The sequence below is a fragment of the Neovison vison genome, chromosome X (genome assembly GCF_020171115.1).
Source record: "Neovison vison isolate M4711 chromosome X, ASM_NN_V1, whole genome shotgun sequence".
Lineage (NCBI taxonomy): Eukaryota > Metazoa > Chordata > Mammalia > Carnivora > Mustelidae > Neogale > Neogale vison.
This window is the reverse complement of record NC_058105.1, coordinates 92,824,358-92,844,744: the sequence shown is the minus strand read 5'-3', so window position 1 is coordinate 92,844,744 and position 20,387 is coordinate 92,824,358. Positions and strand designations below refer to the sequence as shown.

At 40.7% G+C, this 20,387-nt stretch overlaps 1 protein-coding gene across 3 annotated transcripts in view; it reads right to left on the bottom strand.

Moving 5' to 3' along the window:
* EFHC2 (EF-hand domain containing 2) overlaps positions 1-15,614 on the bottom strand; it is a 189,334-nt gene extending 173,720 nt beyond the window's left edge. For all 3 annotated transcript variants that reach the window (XM_044235435.1, XM_044235436.1, XM_044235438.1), the window contains exon 1: positions 15,506-15,614. In XM_044235435.1, the coding sequence (XP_044091370.1) occupies positions 15,506-15,547 (42 nt within the window). In that variant the 5' untranslated portion in view covers positions 15,548-15,614. The remainder of the gene's footprint in view (positions 1-15,505) is intronic.
* Between the last annotated feature and the right edge of the window lie 4,773 nt (positions 15,615-20,387).

Genomic DNA, 20,387 nt, shown 5'->3' with positions numbered 1-20,387 from the left:
CTGGAAAGGAAGAAAAAGCACTATCTCTATTTATAGGTTTCAAGATTCTTTATATAAAAAAACTTCATAGGATCTACCAAAAAAAAAAAAATCCTACAACTAGTAATTGAGTTCAGCAGGGTCACAGGATGCAAGATCAACACACAGAAGTCCATCACACTTCTATGTACTAACAATGAACACATGAGACTGAAATTTAAAACATGATGTCATTTATAATCACTCCAAAGAAAATGAAATTTGAAACATACACAAGATATGTGAGCTGAAAATTATAACATGCTAATTAAAAAAATCAAAAATGACCTAAAGAAATGGAGACCCATATCAAGCTCAAGGGTTAGAAGACTCTACATAGTAAAGATGCCGATTCTCCTCCAAAAGGATCTAGAGGTCTAATGCAATTCCTATCAATATCCCAGCAAAGTTACCTGTAGACATAGACAAGCTGATTCTAAAATTCGTATGGAAGGTACAGGCCCTAGACAAAGAAGAACCTTGAGAAAGAAGTCTGAAGTAGAAGGAATCACTGTACCTGATATTAAGGTTTATGATATTACCGTAGTAATAAAAACAGTTTGGCATTGGCAGAAAGACAGATACAAAGACCAACTGAACAGAATAGACACCAAAAATACCACTCAAAAATGCTCAAATGAGGGGTACTTGGGTGGCTCAGGGGGTTAAGCCTCTCCCTTTGGCTCAGGTCATGATCCCAGTGTCCTGGGATTGAGCCCGGCATTGGGCTCTCTGCTCAGTGGGGAGCCTGCTTCCCCCTCTCCATCTGTCTCTCTGCCTACTTGTGATATCTCTCTCTCTCTCAAATAAATAAATAAAATCTTTAAAATAAATAAATAAATAAAAATTTTTTAAAATGCTCGAGTGAGTTTTTACAAAGGTGCAAAAGCAATTCAGTAGAGGTAGGATAGCATTTTCAACAAATGGATAGTCAAAGACAAAATCAAATGGATCCTGACCTAAATATCACACCTTACATAAAAAAAAATCAACTCAAAATGAATCACAGACTTGAACATAAAATGTAAAACTATAAAAATTTTAGGAAAAAAACTTCAGTCTCTAGAGCTGGGCAGAGAGTTCTTAGACTTAACGTCAAAAGCACGATCCATAAAAGGAAAAAATTGATAAATTGGACCTCAACAAAATTAGAAACTTTTTTGCTATGCAAAAGACAGTTAACAGGATGAGAAGACGAGCTACAGACTGGGAGAAAATATGTGCAAATCACATCTTAGCTGAAGGGCTAGTATCTAGAATATATAAAGAATTCTCAAAGCTCCACAGTAAAAACACAGTCCAATTAGAAACAGGCAAAAGACATAAACAGACATTTCACCAAGGTGGATATACAGATGGCAAATAAGCACATGAAAAGAGATGCGATGCATACATAAGCCATCAGAGAAATGGCAGTTAAACCCACAATAAGATGTCACTATACACCTATTGGCTAAAATAAAAAATAGTGACAATACTAAATGCTGACTAGGATGTGGACAAACTAGATCGTTTACACATTGCTCTAGGGAACGTAAAATGGTACATTAGCTCTCACAAATAGTTTGGTAGGCTTTTTCTTTTTTTCTTTTTTTCTTTTTTTTTAAACTAAACGTGCAGGGGCGTCACAGTGCCTCAGTCATTTGAACATCTAACTTTTGGTTTTGGCTCAGGTCATGATCTCATGGGTTGTGGGATCGAGCCCACCCCGCCACGTTGGGGCCCTGCGCTCAGCGTGCGGTCTGCTTGAGATTGTCTCTGCCCCTCACCCCCCATTCATACGTTCTCTATCTCACTCTCTGAAATAAATAAAGTCTTTTCAAAAAAACTTAACATGCAATTATCATTATGATCCAGCAGCTGCACTCTTGGACAGTCATCTTGGAAAATGAAAGCACGTGTCCACACAAAAACCTGTACATGAATGCCCATAGCGACTGCATCCCTCGCCGCCAAAAACTAGCAACAGCCCAGATGTTCTCCAGCAAGTGAACAGTGAAACAAACTGTGGCACATACATGGACTACTACTCAGCAATAAAAATGAATGAACAACTGATATGGACAATTTGCTAGATAAGCCATCAAAAAATTAAGTCAAGTGAAAAATAATAATCCCAAGAGGTACTGTATAATTCCATTTTGTGCAATATCTTCAAAGTAATGAAAATTGAGGGGGGAGACCCAGGGTGGCTCAGTAGGTTTAGCACCTGACTCTTGATTTTGGCTCAGGTCATGATCTCAGGATCATGGGATAAAGCCTTGCGACGGGCTCCACGCTAAGTGGGGAGTCTGCTTGTCCCTCTCGCTCTGCTTCTCCTCCCCACTTGTAGTCTCTCTCTCAAATAAATTAATAAATAAAATCTTCTTAAAAAGTTTTAGAAATGGAGCACAGATTAGGGGTTGCCAGGAATCAGAGACATGGTGGGGGGGCAGTTGATAGGAAGGAGGTGGAAGGGGTTATAAAAGACCAACAGGATGGATCCTTGTGGTGCTGGAACAGATCTGTATCTTCCCTGTCAGGGTGACAACAGCAACCCACACATGTGATGAACCATTTAGACTAAAAGCACACACGTAAATAAGTATAAGTAAAGCCAGGGGTGGTGCCTGGGTGGCTCAGTGGGTTAAGCCTCTGCCTTCAGCTTGGGTCCTGAGATCGAGTCCTGAGTCAGGCTCTCTGCTCAGTGGGGAGCCTGATTCCCCCCACCCCCTTCTCTCTCTGCCTGCCTCTCTGCCTACTTGTGATCTCTGTCTGTCAAATAAATAAATAAAATCTTAAAAAAAAAAAAAGCTGGGGAAACCTTAATGGGATCAGTGGATTATATTAATGTTAATATCCTGGTTGTGCTATTCTACCAGTTTTGCAAAATGGTACCAATGGGAAACTGAGTAAAGTGTACACAGGGTTGCTCTGTATTATTCCTTAGAATTACACGTGAATCTATAATTTTCCTCCATAAAAATTTCAATTAACAGTAAAAGGCAAGAGTGGGTCTACTTTCCTTGATAAACCAGGAGACAGTCCACACAGGGCCCTTGGATAATGTATGAAGTATGAATGGAAACAGACATGAGCCATAAATGACTCACAACAATAAGATGGAAATAGTCCTATAAATGATAAAACAAACATCAAGTTGCCAAAGAACTTGCTGCCGAAGAAAAGGTAGTCTAAATGAACCGTAAGCCAAGTGAACGGACCTGTTCTTCCCCAGATCTCTAACCACTGTGACCATCCCCTCCTTGGAGATGCCAAACACATAGTTAGGAAAACAAAAAGTTTCTTTGGCCCTCAGCTGGCCAAGCTGGGCCATTCGTCACATAGGAATTGCTAGGTTGAATTCAGGCATCCTGGGGCCTGGCTAATGAGGGACTGGAAATGCCTAGTTCCCCTTCCTTTTGCTTTGGGGACCCCCCTCCCCGCTCAGAGTTGACTTTGCCCTTTCTACAACTGTACTAACAGAATCAACTCGGGGAATGGCCCAAGAAACCACTTTATGTCTGCATATGTGCGTGTCTAGCATCCTGTCATCGGGAGACTGGTCTCTTAAGGGTGTCCTGCCTCATCAAGTCTCAGAGAACAGTGTTCTGCTTCTACAAAGAGCCAAACTGGATGTCAACCAGGAGAAGAGAACTGTCCCTCTGCATGGCACAGTAGGCCACAGGAGAGGCTTGGGGTCACCCCTTGTATGTGGCCTCTCCGAGCTATCCTGGCGGCTTGATATAAGCCTTGCATCCTGACAGGCTTATAATCTATTTAAGGCTCAGAAACAAATGAGTTTCTTTCTCTCTTATAGTCACCATTGCTACCCTAAGAACTACTCTGCTCCATGGCAGCAGGGGAAGACACAGGCAAAAAGCTAGTTCCAGAGAGGATTTTCCCCAACTGTGTTTATCCCCCCTAGTTTTGAGGCATGGCTGCTACAGGCAGACAGAGGTTAGCAAACAGGCACCTATTAGGAGCCTGCCCCAGGGAAGGAAGGGCAACCCAGAGAGCCATCAATCACAGTTTCCCAGTCAGCGGAGGAATGTCACAAAACAGCATGTAAAGAACACAAAACACAACACGGGCAACCAGCCAGTAAGGGGATGAACTGGGCAGTCTGGACAATATAGATATGTTCAAGGTTCTGTAGCCAGACAGAGGGCTCCTGCTGACATGATCAGGAAAGGCTTGAATGAGAAGGGGGCAGTAGAGCTGCCCTCCGAGGGAAGGCTAAGATCTAGATGGGGACAGGGAGAAGCACGAGAATGCCGTCAGGAAGATGACAAGTAAACTCAGAATTGAGTGGTTTAATAATGGAGTCCAAAATATATTCAAAGGACAGACAGCGAGTATATGCTGATTTCACTGGGGTATGAAGCTTGTTTTCTATTATGGAAAAAGAAAACTGCTAAGAAAGAAGAGTATCGCTTGATTTTTTACAATGGTGGTATACTCATGTATTACCTATATATTAAAAAAGGCAAACAAAAATGTTTTTTTTTCTTTTTTTTTTTTAAAGATTTTATTTATTTATTTGAGAGAGAGAGACAGTGAGAGAGCATGAGCGAGGAGAAGGTCAGAGGGAGAAGCAGACTCCCCATGGAGCTGGGAGCCTGAGGTGGGACTCGATCCCGGGACTCCAGGATCACGCCCTGAGCCGAAGGCAGTCGTCCAACCAACTGAGCCACCCAGGCGTCCCAACAAAAATGTTTTAAAGGAAGGGATGCTAGGGTACCTGAGTGGCTCAGACGATTAAGCATCAGACTCTTTTTTTTTTTAAGATATGATTTGTTTATTTGAGATAAAATTTGAGAGAGAGAGAGCACGCACAAGCAGGGGGAGCAGCAGGCAGAGGGAGAGGGAGAAGCAGGCCCTCCACTGAGCAGGGAGCCCAATGCGGGCCTCAGTCCTGGAACTCCGGGATCATGACCTGAGCTGAAAGCAGACCCCCAACCGACGGAGCCACTCAGGCACCCCTAAGCATCAGGCTCTTGATTTTGGCTCAGGTCATGATCTCAAGGGTCAAGGGACTGAGAGCCCCATGTCGGGCTCCATGCTGAGTGTGGAGCCTGCTTGGGATTCTTTCTCTTCCTCTCCCTCTGCTCCTCCCACATTCATTCTGTCTCTTTCTCTCTCTCTCTCTCAAACAAACAAAGAAATGCTAAGGCTGAGGAGGCATCTAGACTCACAGGTCTTGAGTCTGTGGCTGGTGTGGCAGACAACAAACTTTTTAGTTCCCAAAAGTCATTATTTACTTTCTTTTGTCTTTCCCAGCTCCAAAAACAGATGGTGAAAAATCAAGTTCTCAATACCCCTTTAGCAGAGGAAAGCCACATAACTCAATTCTAACCAATAAGATATAAACGGGAAATCTACTGAAGGCCTGGAAAACACTTAATTTTTTATATAAGAGCCTTTTCACCTCCCTCTCCTTCCTACTTGTCTTGAACATGGTTATGAGATGTAATGTCTGGAACTGAGGCAACCATCTTGCAACCATGAGGCCATAACATGGTTATGAGATGTGATGTCTGGAACTGAGGCAACCATCTTGCAACCATGAGGCCACGGACCTGAATGAAAAGCCAGCATTCTTGGGATAGCAGAATGGAGAGAGAAAAAGAGTCTGAGTCCTTTATGACATTCATCAGCCACTGCTTAAACCTGAAACTGCCACACCTCTAGAGTTCTTCTGATGAGAAAATCAATCTGGCTTAAGCCACTCACTGTTAGCCAGGCATACTGTTACTTACAGCCAAAAGTATCTATCCTAAGTGACATAGCTATAAAGTTAGGGACAGAAGGCAAAAGTGACCAATGTTAGCTGTGTTTGATCCCCAAACAGCCAAAGTGACTCCAACTTCTGAACCCCAAATTAACATTTAGGAATGGCAATGGAACATCCGAAGTATGAACGACAGCTTCAAGAATTGGCCCAGTCTGCATTAATGGGATTTCAAGGACATTTCAATAGCTACTGGAAACAAGTAACAAAGTAACAAGTAACAAAATCCTCTCAATCAAAATGATCCCATGATCCTGGCATGACAGACACCTCTTGTTTGTCTAGCGATTCTGCACCAACTCCCTTTTTTTTTTTTAAAGATTTTATTTATTTATTTGACAGACAGAGACCGCAAGTAGGCAGAGAGGCAGGCAGAGACAGAGAGAGGGGGAAGCAGGCTCCCCGCATCAGGAGCCTGATGCGGGGCTCGATCCCAGGACCCTGGCATCACGACCCGAGCCAAAGGCAGAGGCTTTAACCCACTGGGCGACCCAGGAGCCCTATGCCAACTCCTTTCTTTGGCTACTTATTTTCCAGCAGCTTTATTGAGGTATAATTTATATATTTTTAAGTTCACCCATTTAAAATATATAATTCAATGGAGTTTACCATAACTGCAAGGTTGTGCAATCATCCCCACAATCTACCTTTAGAATGCATTCATCATCCCAAAAGAAATCTCATACCCATTAGCATTGACTCCTCATTTCATCCCCTCCCCAACACGGGCTGCAGCAACCATTCATCTACTTTCTGTCGCTCTCGATTTGCCCGTGCTGTACACTTCACACAAACGGTCTCATACAACTTGCACTTTTACATATTGTTTACAGTATCCGTATTTTTATGGCCAAATATTATTCCATTGTATGGCCCATACCACATTTTATTTATCCATTTGTCAGTGGATGGACATTTGGGTTATTCCCAATTTGGGGGCCAATATGAATAATGTTATAAACATTCACATTTGCTTTTTTTTTTTTAAAGATTTTATTTATTTATTTGACAGGCAGAGATCACAAGTAGGCAGAGAGGCAGGCAGAGAGAGAGAGAGAAGCAGGCTCCCTGCTGAGCAGAGAGCCCGATGCGGGACTCGATCCCAGGACGTTTTTTATGGACATACATGTCTCTTTTCTTGTATACCTGGGGGTGCTGCGTCATACAGTAACTCTACCTTTAAACTTCTGTGAAACAACACATTTTCCATAGCAGCAGCACTGTTCTGTATTCCCACCAGCAATGGACGGGGCTTCCAATTTCTCCACATCCTTGCTAACACCAGTTACTGTCTTTTCGTTATAGCCATCCCAGCGGAGATAGCGTAACAGCTCACTGGGGTTTTGATTTAAATTTTCCTAAACACTAATGATATTGCACATCTTTTCAAGTGTTTGTGGCTCTTTGTAAAAATTTTTTGGAGCAATACCTGTTCAGATCCTCTACTCCTTTTATATACACGGGACAGAAGTCCTTCATCACATAGATGCTCTGCAGATATCGTCTCCCATACTACTGGCTGCCATTCTACTTTTTCCGTAGTTTCTTTTGAAACCCAACTTTGGCTATTTCTTGCAGCAGTATTTGTTATAGCAAAACACTGGAAATAACGCAACTATATATTAAAAGTGGATGGGCTGAACAAACTATGGTATGTCCACACAATGGAGTAAGTAGCTATGAGTGGAGGACACATTCCAAGGGCATGAGGAAAACTGTCCACTACGATGAAGCGATCTCCAAGATACACTGTTAGAAGGAAAAACAGAAGCTGGAAGACAATGGATAGGGTATGCTATCATTTGTTTATTAAGAGACCATGTGAATATATTTTAAAATTTGCTGGGCTTTTTTTTTGAACAATTATTTTATTTTATTTTTAAGTTAATTTAATTTTTTTTCCAGTGTTTCAAGAATCATTGTTTAGGCACCACACCCTGAAAAAGAAAAGATTAAAAAAAGTTTTGGGTTAAGCTACTTATAGAGGGAAGGGAGAAAGAGAAAAATATTGAAGGACAAGGTTAAAAGCTATACCTGCCTGAATGCACCTCACTTTGTAAATTTGACTCTGAAACCACATAAATGTTTTATTTTTACACTATAGTAAAAGCAAAATTCTTAATGTTAGAAAAGCAAGATCCATGTAAGTGATGAATCACTGAATTTTACTCCAGAAACCAATATTGCACTGTGTGTTAACTATCTAAAATTTAAATTAGGGGCGCCTGGGTGGCTCAGATGGTTAAGCTTCTGCCTCTGGCTCAGGTCAGGATCTCAGGGTCCTAGGATCCAGTCCTACGTTGGGTTCCCTGCTCAGCAGGGAGTCTGCTCCTCCCTCCCCCTCTGCTCCTCCTCCTGCTTGTGCTCTCTTTCCTCTTTCTCGCTCTCAAATAAATAGTCTTTAAAAATTTTTAAATTAAAAAAAAGAAGAAAAAAAAAACCAAAAGCGAAATGAATGAACCTAACTGGGTATTAAGTTGGGGACCTAACGATACTCTCAGAAACATTTAAATGAAATTAAAACTCAATAATTTGACCACATATTCCTAATGGGATATATAAAACAAAAGAACTACAAGGAAGTATTAAACCATTTGAAAACTGAAATTGTTAATAATGTTATTATTGATCAGAAACTATTATATGGGTATATATTTTTACTTATGGTAGGATAACAAGAAAATCATGCTAACATCCTCATGAAGCAAGATTCTCAATGTAAGTAAAAGATAACTATAGAATCAAAGAAGATAAAAACTCTATAATCTTTCATTTGCATTGGAAATATCAATTTGGATTCATGTTGTATTTTATCTTTAAAAATGTACACATATTTTCTAGCCTTAAGAGAATGAAAATTCAAGCCATGGACTGGAAGAAAATATTTGCAAAGCATATATCTAACAATGAACTTGTCTCCAGAATATATAAATAACTCTCAAAATTCAATAGGAAAGAAATAATCCAATTAAAGACAGGCAAAACACATGAACAGAAATTTTACCAAAGAGGATAGATGGGTGGCAAATAAGCACACAAAAAGATGTTCAACATCATTAACTGCCAGGGGAAAAAAGTTTCAATCAGGATGACATATCTCTGTACATTTATTAGAACAGCTAAAATTCAAACGCTGACAATGCCAGCTATTCATTGAGGATTCTGAGTAATAGCAACACTAATTCACTGCTGATGGGAATGCAAAATGATACAGCCACGTTGGAAGACAGTTTAGCAACTGCTTATAAAGTTGAACATATACGTATGCCAGTTCCAAACAGATAAGAAAGTCAAGTATCCTGTCACTCATAGGGAAGCAGTGACAATTTTGCTGTGGTTTTTCAACGTCTGATTCCTATAAGCAAAGCTTTCCTTGGTAGCAGGTATCAAGAGTCAAGTCAGAAATCTCATTTTAGTTGAAAATGAAATCCACGTGTGCTTATCTCAAATTTGACCCAGAATTCAGTATTTAGGGGGCAAAACACAGGCACATTTAAGAGGTAATTTTTATTCTTTATTTTTAAGAAAATAATATTCTTTTTCTAAAAGATTGATTTATTTGAGAGAGACAGAGAAAGCAAGAGTACGGCGGGGGGAGGGGGAGAGCAGAGGGAGAGAATTCAAAAGCAGATTCCTCGCTGAGCCCCACGCAGGGCTTGATCTCATGACCCTAAAGACCACAGCCTGAGCCGAAACCAAGAGTCAGACACTCAACCTATGGAGCCACCCAGACACCTCATAAAGCTTAACTTTCAAGTCTCATGTAAAATTAAGTCTTAAGCTATATTTTTATTCGTATCGCTTTGCCATATGGTTTTAGTAACTTATTTAACATTGTCACTGTATTTTCATGTTGTAAACAGCATTAATTAAAATGAATTTATAACATCTATTTAAATTAAATCAACTGAGCCTTTTAAAAATAAATCCCATCTTGGATTAAAACAGTTACTGAACAGAAATGCATTATGCTGCTTTATGAATTTTCTAAATGTATAAGTGTATAAAAAGGAAAGAAAGGTAAGATAGGCTTGATTGCCTATTTGTTTTTCAGGAAAAGCTGGCCAGAAGTCATTTTTAGTTTCAAATAGGGGAGAAAACTACTTTTGCTGATCCCACATACCACACATCATATCTTACTAGGGCCCTCGATAATAGAAACTATGAGAGGATTTTTAGGCCTACTTGGATAAGGGGAAAGTAAGAAATTTTACAGTAAGGGGAAAAAAACCCTGAAGTTTCCTCTACTACGTACCACCTCCCCCCAAACCTGCATTAAAGTTGATATCCTTTGCAGGAAAGGGAAACCACACAGAGCAGGTCACTAAGTTGACCAAAATTAACAAATCCACAGAAACCTATTACTCTTTACTCAGAAGAGACGATTATTACTGAATCATTACATCTACAACTCATGGATCATGCTAATCATTTATACACAGGAGGTCCCTGAGAGCTGAAAGACATTTCCAAGTCCCTCTGAGATAGAGATTGAAATCTGGGATGAAGACAACGTCTCTGAACTCGTTGAGGTGATCAGTGCAAAACACTGTGAAGGTACCATATGCCAGTGAATGATACCCATTCAAATGGCTAGTGGTCAGTTTTATGTTATGTGAATTTTACAGCAATTTAAGAAAAAAAAATCTGATAGGCTCTGTTGAAGCTTCTAGAAGGGTAAAAGACTAGACCTGGCCTGGAAGGAAACTGAAGTACTGAACTGAAAACTGAAAACAGAAAACTGAATTGAAAACGTGCTGAAAACAGCATGAACTGGTGGAGACAGCTCTAATGAGAACGTGTTTCACACTCTGCAACCACAATAACAAACAGGTTTGAGTGCGACCCAGTTCACATGCCACATATGACAGAAAGAAAAAGTTCACGGAAGAATGCTTACTGTTCCCATGCCATCACACATTACTCTGATTTTTTAAAAAATTATTTTCTAGTCAATTTTGCTTCTTTTTTTTTAATGCTGGCCATGATTCATTAAACTGATCTCATAAGGGTTTGCACCTGATGCAGGTTATTTTAAGGCAATGGAATTGACCACTAAGAATATGACCAGAAATCTGTAAGCAGAATTTTAGATCAGGAAAAACCTCCATCCTGTGCATGAAGTCATTGTTTTATGATTATCTTTGTCATTGTGCTAAATTTAAATTGATTTATCTACCATCCCATGATGAAGTCAGTATGTATATTACGCATTCCTCATAGTGTGTCCTTCAGCTGTTCACCATTTAAATTGCTGGTAAATTTCCCAAAGAACCTTATTTCCTTATATAAGTAGGCTTATATTACTCTAGATAAAAATAAATTTCAAGGTATTGCCCACACCCTTTTCTAAGAGAGACAGAGAGATTCTGAATTTTTGTTTTATTCTACTACTGTGAATTCAAATATTTTATTTTCTTCTAAGGAAAACAGTTGCTTCATTACAAATTAGAGATGGACTATTGACAACAAACCCTCCTAAGATGGTGGCAAGGTAGCTTCATAAAAAACAAAGTGTAATCCTCATTATTCATTAGGGGCATTCAGGATCAGCTATTCAACCATCTGTCCAAAATGCTATAGGAAAGATTTTCAGCTTTGGCTGGAAATGTCCCTTTTAACTTTAATATCCTATTATTTTTGACAATATGCCTGAGATTCTCTTAGCTCAAAATAAATCCAGCATGTACATTGCTGGAAAAAGATACCGTGTGTCTGGAATTTATCTGTGACCTTTCCCTAAGGTTTTCAATTAATTCACATCAAAATAATTTTAATGTCATCAGTGGTACAAGTGCTTATATTTTAGGAAGCACAATACTTGTTGTATTTCAGAGATAGAAATACAGGCTGCACATCACCTAGCTGTGGGCTGAAATCAATCTATTGCTCAGGACTGACTATCAGCAGCTAATTAAGGGGAGAAACAAGTTCCTTTTTAATTTCTAAGAAAAGCAGTAAAAGTTAGCTTGTGTTATAATTTTAAACCCAAACAGCCAGTAATTATGCTGTCTCCAGGAGGCCAAGGTTTTTCACTTGATAATGTAATTCAGCAAGCATGGCTCTGTAATGGGGGGGAGGGACTAATGATTAAAAACAAAAAAGCCAGATTTGTCTCTACTGAATTTTTGACCACTCTATGCACCAGAGAACATCTGATCTTTTAACTAAGTACAAGTTTTTTAAATAATATTGGTCTTTTGGCAACACAGTCAGTACCAAGGTTAATGTAAATATAGCCATCTGATTTGGGCACATACAAGGACTCTCCATATATAAATACTAATCTGTTAAATGACAGCCTAAGATATCTAATAAGTATACTGTCATTCCCTAATTTATACACACACACACACCCCTATTCATCTGAGGCATAAAGTAAATAATTTTTTAAGTACATTCACAAATCTAGAAGCAGACCTACATGTATTTGGATACTTATAACAAAGGTAGCAGCTCTGCATAGAAGTAGAGAAAGGGTGGTCTTTTCCAAAAATGTGTTAAAGATAAAACAACAGGCCCTAAGTAGAGTTGATCATGCTAAGCCCCATGCCTCAAACTGAAGCTTAACTTACAGTTTTGGCTGTCCCAGAAATTGAACCTTACACCAGGCAATCATGAATCGCCTGATCAGCATGACTTAAGTAATCTACCTAAAAAGCCCTTGCTATCATACCCCATAGTAACCAATTCAATTTTTGCCTACTGTAACGCCCCCCCCCCCTTCTGCCTATAAAAATGTCTTGCTGGGAGAGCTCTTCAGAGCTCTTTTTTCTCTGCTCCACTGGATACTGTCAATTCATGAATCATGGCATAGAGCCAGTAAGATCTTTAAAACTTACTCAGTTAACTTGTGTTAACAATTGGTTCTGGGTCAAAGGAATAGCTATATAGGAAAAAATATAACCTGATCCATACTCCTTTTCGCGCGCGCGCACACACACACACATTTCTACTAGATTAGAAATCTAAATGTGAAAGGTAAAAACAACAAAATTTCCAGAAGACAACACAGAAAAATACCATGATGAACTTGACATAAGGAGCAATTTCTTAAAGAACAAAAAAATCGCTAACGGAACAATTACTCATCAAAAACACCACTAAGAAAGTGAAAAGGCCGGCCACAGACTAGAGATATTTGCCAACACAGATGTCAGATGAGAGTCACGTCCAAAATCTATGTAGAACTTCTACATTTCCTAAGTAAAAAAAAAAGGGGGGGGCACACAAACCAGCAGAAAGAGTAGGCAAGAGACAAGTACTACACAAAAGAGAATATCCAAATGACCAGTAAATCGTGCTCAAGTTCATTAGGAATCAGGCAAGTACAGATTGGAAATACAGTTTCCCTATACTTGCTGATCGAAATAACTACAGTTTAAAAGGCCAGCCATATCATGTCTCAGGATGTGGAAAGATAGGCACATAAGGCGCTGATGGGGATTTAAATTGGTTTAAGCACTTTGACAGCATCCACTAAAGCAGAACATAATGAAAGCCATTATGATCCAGCAATTGTACCAACAGACATGATTAAGAATAGTCACAGCGAACTATTCTTAATAACCCCAAACAAGCCTTATCTCTATCTACGGATATATAAATGATGTCATACTCACACAGTGGACTACTCCAGAGCAAGGAAAATCGGCAAACTACCTCTAGAGACAGCCCGATGAACAAATCTCACAAACATAATACTGAGCTAAACACAAGTCAGTCACAAAAGAACACCAGACATTCACACTGATAAGAAGTCCCCGCATTCAGGATAGTTAATTCTGGACAGTAAAAGCAAAGGGGGTAATGACCAGAAAGAGTGATAGGCGGGGTTGCCCCGAAAAATACAAGATGTCCAGTTAAATTTGAATTTGAGATCAACAACAAGCAAGCTTTCAGTCTAAGTGGGTCCCATGCAGCACTGGGGACATGTATTTTTATCTGCTCACAGCCCCAATCGAGAGAGAGGCTTTGGGGAGCACCTGGGTGGCTCAGTGGGTTAAAGCTTCTGCCTTCGGCTCAGGTCATGGTCTCAGGATCCTAGGATCAAGCCCCGCATCGGACTCTCTGCTTAGTGAGGGGCCTGCTTCCTCCTCTCTCTATCTGCCTGCCTCTCTGCCTACTTGTGATCTCTGTCAAATAAGTAAATAAATAAAATCTTTGGGGGGAAAAATAATTTTAAAAAAAGGGAGAGGCTTTTGGAGTACCGGTTAATACTTCATTTCTTGATGTTCATTTGGTGTTCATCCATTATGCATTTCTCTGCACTTGTTGTACTTCCCAATAAAGACAAAACAAAGTACACTCAGTACAGCTTCGTGGATTTTAAAATCTCTCATGAAAGTGCTACTCTTCATCACTCCATGTGGGAGCAGGGTGCTTCTTAGGAGGGGGTCATCGGTCATCTAAAGCATTGCAGGGCCCAAGCTGTGGGCTCTGCTTTCAATTTTTATTAAAATTATTCCACATAACATGCTTTTTTATTTCTGGAATCTTTTTGAGTAGCCTCCCTCTCTGGGGTCCTCCTTCTTGGTATGGCTGGCTGAAGCTTAGCAAAGGGCGAAGCTGGGCGGGAAGGCCAGCCTTTACCCATCAACCAAAAAATTACACAAATCACGGTTCAACAAGCAACTCGGTCAGGCCAACCGACCCGTGGAGGTCAGAATTCAGTGGCCAGAAGCTACAAAGGACTGGGACTTTAGGGCCAACAACTTGGAAGCAGACACTTTGGAATCCAGAAGGTCAAAGGCTTCATTCAATCCGCTGCCTGCGCTCTACATTAACCAAAGCTTTACACAAACACCTTGAGGGGCTCCCTGGAGTTCCCTCCCACCCATGTTATCACCTACCTTCTTCTGGAGACGCAACTGCAACCCCCAGGAAAATGTGGTGACCAGTGTACAGGAAAACACGAATCACTTTTCTGCTGTTGTTTAAATAAGGGGCTATTTACTACAGACAAGATTCTTCGGTGCTCAGGGTTTTTTGTGTTGTCGTGTTGTGTTGTTTTGTAATTTTATCTTCTTTTGAAATAAGCTCCTCTCAGTCTTCAGCGAGGAAAAAACTCCAAGTTTGGAGGCTTCACTCTATAAAGCTTAGGACAGAACTTTACAGACTGGTGGAACCCTAGTTACCTCTCGGCCTCAACAGCCTCCAGGGACCCAGGTTTCTTTGCTTTAGTAACAGCAACTCTATTTCTTTCTTCCACACGGGCTTTCAAGGACAATGACTAGGCACCTGGACTGTGGAGACAGGTTGCCTGGGAGAAACCCAATTTCACACTGAAGCTTTGTAACTCTGGCCATTCAGGGAGTGATTCATTTCTCCATGCCTCAGTTTCCTCAACTGTAAAATGGGAATAAAAATAGGACCTAAGCAGCAAATGCCGTGCAAGGCGACTGAAGCATGGCACCTGTCATAGCTTACACGCTCAACGATGGTAGTTACCACCTTCCCTACCCCTGGCTACGTTCGCGGGTCCTGCCCCCCATGAAGAATCTACTTATGTATCTGCTGTAGTTAAAAGCAACCAGATGCAGTTAGACTGGGGGAAGAGGAGACAGAGAATAAGGGTTCTACTGGCCTACAAAGTTTGGTCCAAGTTGTGCCCAATGCAGCAGGAGGATGCTTGAGTAGGGTCGGGGGAGGTGGCCACGCCTGGACCCCAGATTCTGGCCTGGACCTCTGACTTCGGGCGCCCTCACTACTCACGTTGCGGTTGAAATTGTTGCCAGGCAGCAGCGGTAGGGCCATGGCTCTCAGCGTCCAAGGGTCAAGGGGCCGAGAAGAGGGGAGCAGGGTGCGGCCACCTCTCGGCGGCGTTGTTTAAGCCCCCACCCCACCACGTTACCTAGAAACGGGAGGCGGCGTCACGGAAGGAGGAGGAGCTGCGGCTAGTCGGAGGGGGCGGGGCCGGGGCGGGGCCAGGCAGGAAGTTCCCCCCGGCGCTCCTCCTCCCCCGCCCACTCTCACCCACCCCGCCGAGTGCGGTCTCCCGAGGCTTTTCTCTCCACACGCACTGTGCACACAAAGACAGACAACCACAGCCCTCCCCGCCCCCGCCGCTTTCTGGTTTAACCCCTTTCTAGAGCTTAGGCTCCTCCGATTCTAACTGCATTCTTCGGCCATTGGCTTATTACATTTAGTTCAAACACAGAAAAGTGCAGAAAACAATGTGACATCCGCGCGATCTCAGAAATGTTAGCACCGCCTAATGTTACAGTTACATCAGCTTTCATTTTGTAGTTAAAACGTTCGAGATGCAACCAAAACCACACTCCCCCCCCACCCACCCACCGTGAAAACCCGTTCAGTCCTAACCACCATCCTCAGTCCACCTCCTGTACATTTTTATACCTGAACTAAACGTGTGTAAGGTGCTTGTTCCTGGTCTCATCAGGGTGGCCGGGGCGGGGGTAGGTGGGACAAAACGCAGCGCCCGTCTTTCCATCATGCACCCAAGATGCCCAGGCCAGGAACCTCCTGGAATCATCTCCCCTCACCTACCGCCAACCCCTCCCTGAGTCATAATGCTCAGACACTTTGGTATCTCTCAGTCACCCCTCTCTCCTGCTCGGCTGAGACCCCATTATTTCCTGCCTGGTTTTCTTTAAAACCACCACCAAAAAACAAAACAAACAAAAAAACCACTAACTGATCTTCCCTCCAGAGCCATCCTCTTATAATTCGTGATACCTATGTCCGGGGTTGCCTTCCAGTACCATCGTCGCTTTCTTTGCCCCCACCCCCCACCCGCCCCAGCTCTGAGAAACCACTGGCAGTTTCCAAACAGGACTCTGTGGTTTCTCTCCTGTGGATTTTGCCCAATGTCACTATCTGCTAGAAACACCCTTCCTTCCTTGTATCTGGGTAACCCCTTCTTATTATTCAGGACTTGGTTCAGTGTGGGAAAGAGACACGGAAGGCTTTGCCATTTCTGGGAAATATTCCTTCGTCTTCTCCACTCCTCCATCTGTATTAGGGGCCCTGTCATTGTGGCTTCAGTGGTAGTGAATTGTAATCATACTCATTTGACTTTCTTCAAATGCCAAATTATTCCAAGGCAGGAACTCTATCTCCTTTCTCATTCACGACAATGTTAACTTTAAAAATAGAAGTTATTTTAACACCAAGAATGGATTTATTCAGGAAAGGCAGAGAATTGCAATTTGGGAATGGCAAAGAATTCCAATTTGGAACATTCTAGCTGCAGCAAAACCCTGAGTCAGTCTAACAAACAAAGGAGAGAAATGTTACTTTATGGGGAAGAAGGAGGAAGTTGGGAGGGGTTGTTCTGAACAAAAGTCCGTTGCAGAAAAGCAAGAGTTCCGAGTGATTAGGGTTTCTCATTGGCTGAATTGCAGGGGTAGTTGATTTCTTACAGGAGATACAATGTACAGCTTTTTCCTATTAGAGTCTGTAATTGATCATTCTTTCAGCTGAGAATTCTTCTGCTGGGGCCTGTAACTGACAATTCTTCCTGTAATTGACATCAAGTGGTACCAGCCCCCTCTTCTAGCCTCCCAACTCCATTTCAGTGAGGTTTCCCTTTGCTAATTTTCACAACATACGTCACCATTTTCTTTGTTTACAACATACATTACTGTTCTCTATGTTTATAAATTTTGCACTATAAATTGCTGCTACCTGCTTTTTCCACCTAAGATTTTTTTGAGATTTCTACATGTTAACAGATGTAGATATATTTTATTCATTTTCAATGCATTGTATGATTATACCACAAATTACTGATCCATCTGTTGTCATCTGTTGATGTCATCTGTTAATAACAATTAAGTTGCTTCCAATTTTTCACTAGTTACTATCAATGCTGCAATGAACAACCCTCTCCTATTCCTTTAGAGATTATCCACATGCCTAAGGATGGAATTGTTCACAACTTCAACTTTACTAGATCTTGCTAAACAATCTCCAGAATTGTTGAGCCAGTTAAGAAAGTTCCTTCTCCCCTTCATTCTTCCAACAATGGGTATTATCCAATCGTAAAATTTTGAGCAAGTATCTAACTATATATTCAATGGTAAATGGTTGTTACTTTAAATTGTTTCTCCTAATTCCTATGCAGTTGGTTATCTTTTCACATGCTTGTTACCTTCTTCAATGATTCCTCTATTTATATCCTTTGTTAATTTCTGTATTTGATCATTTGTAATTTTTAAAATATGTTCTATATAATCTTAGGCACAGCAAACATCTTCTCCTAGTTTGTGGTTTGTCTTTTAATCCACTTACATACTTCTTTGTTGTATGTGAATGTGTCATTTTACTTTACTCAAATAGATCGTTCTTTCCCATTATGGTTTGCACTTTCTGTGAATTCAAAAAATTCTATAGAACAAAATTATCCTCTTATATGTTCTTACAAATATTTTTAAGTATTTCTTTCTTGTTACTTTTTAAATTGAGACAGTTACAACCCAATAGAAAAATTGCAAGAATAGTGGTTATCCTCTCCCAGATTCCTCCAATTGTTTTCTATTTTACCATACCTGTTGTATCATTCCCTCTACACATACAATTTTTTTTCCATTTTAGAGTAAATAGCAGACATCACGCCCCTTTACTCTTAAATACTTCAGTGCATATTTCCTAATAACAAAGACATTCTCTTACATAACTGAAATACAACAATCAAAATCAAAACCTTATTATTAACAAAATGCTACTTTCTAATCTAAAATACCTATTCATACTGGGTTAATATCCCTCTTAGCAAAAAAAAAAAAAAAATTTAAATCTGGTCCAAAATCTGATCTAACATTCCTCATTAATTGTCCTATCTCTTCCTTTTCCTTTAATCTGGAACACTTCCTCCATCCTTCTTTGTCTTTCCTGACCTTGATATTGTTGAAGAGAATAGGCAAGATAGTTGGGAGAATGTTATTCAATTTAGATTTGACTAACGTTTCCTGGTTTCCTAATGAGTCAATTCAATGGCTTTTTGAATGGTTTTTTGTTTATGGCTTTTTCTTTTTAATTTATTTTCAGCGTAACAGTAATCATTGTTTTTGCACCACACCCAGCGCTCCATGCAATCCGTGCCCTCTCTAGTACTCCAACCTCCCACCCCCCCACCCCCCCCACCCCGCCACTTCAAACCCCTCAGATTGTTTTTCAGAGTCCATAGTCTCTCATGGTTCACCTCCCCTTCCAGTTTCCCCCAATTCCCTTCTCCTCTCCATCTCCCCATGTCCTCCATGCTATTTGTTATGCTCCACAAATAAGTGAAACCATCTGATAATTGACTCTCTCTTCTTGACGTATTTATATCTTTATTCTTCCTTTCTGACTAATAAGAATTTTATGAGGAGGTACTTTGAGACTGGGTAAATACCAAGTTCATCATTAAACTGCTAGCGTCAGTCGAGGATTTTTTTTTAAGATTTTATTTATTTATTTGACAGATAGAAATCACAAGTATGCAGAGAGGCAAGCAGAGACAGAGAGGAGGAAGCAGGCTCCCTGCTGAGCAGAGAGCCTGGGCTCGATCCCAGGACCCTGAGATCATGACCCGAGCAGAAGGCAGAGGCTTAACCCACTGAGCCACCCAGGCGCCCCTCAGTCGAGGATTTTGCCCAAATCATTTATGATGCTGCCAAATGGTGACTTCTTAATTCCATCATTCCTTCTGCACATATTAGTTGGCAATCTACTTCAAGGAAGAAGTTGTCCTTCCTCTTCTCCTTCCTTTTAATTGTTCCACCATTTTTCAAGCACTTCTTTGTGATTGTCACTGCAAGATAGTCAAGATATCTATAAATATAGGTAGATCTAGATATTCACATTTAGCTATATCCCTTTCCATTTCTGTCGATGATAGATAAAAATAGATACGTTAAAACCCATGCGTTTATACTGATACATCCAGTTCCAGTCAATACAGTGGAGTACATGCTGGAGTTCCCCTTTCCACATCGGTAAGGCTCATCTCCAATAGTCAGAAACCTGATTCCAATTACTGTCAAAATATTTATGTATTTGCTCATACTAAAAGACCCCAAAAGCCATTTCGGAATATCTAACTGATGTCAATGTCAGAAAAAATGAACCTATTAACTAGAGTTCAACATTTATTTTCAGAATTTTTTTTTTCTTTAGCTTTACTGGATTTAGTCAAAATACTGTTACAAAATGACTTAGGCTGGATTTCCTCCTCCTCTTCCCCCCTCTCTTGTTTAGAGCACCAATGTTACTTATGTTACTCATTTGAAAAACAATCTGGTTCATTCTCTTTTGTATTCCTCATCCTTTTGCTCCATTTTTTTTTGTCTTGTTCCTCTTTGTCTTCTTCTGAAGTTGTTTTTTCCCCCTTTTTCCTTTGATTAATTTAGTTAGTGGGTTACGTGCTTTGTTACTTTTTCCAAAGAATCAAAATTTTGATTTATTAATTTGACCTACTGCTTTTAGGGCACCAGGCTGGCTCAGGCGGTGGAGCGTGCAGCTCTTGATCTCAGGGTTGTGTGTTCCAGCCCCACATTGGGTTTGGAGCCTACTCAAAAAAAATTGTGATACTACTGCTTTCCAATCCTAGTCTTCATTATTTTTCAGCTCTTACTTTTATTGTTTTCTTCCT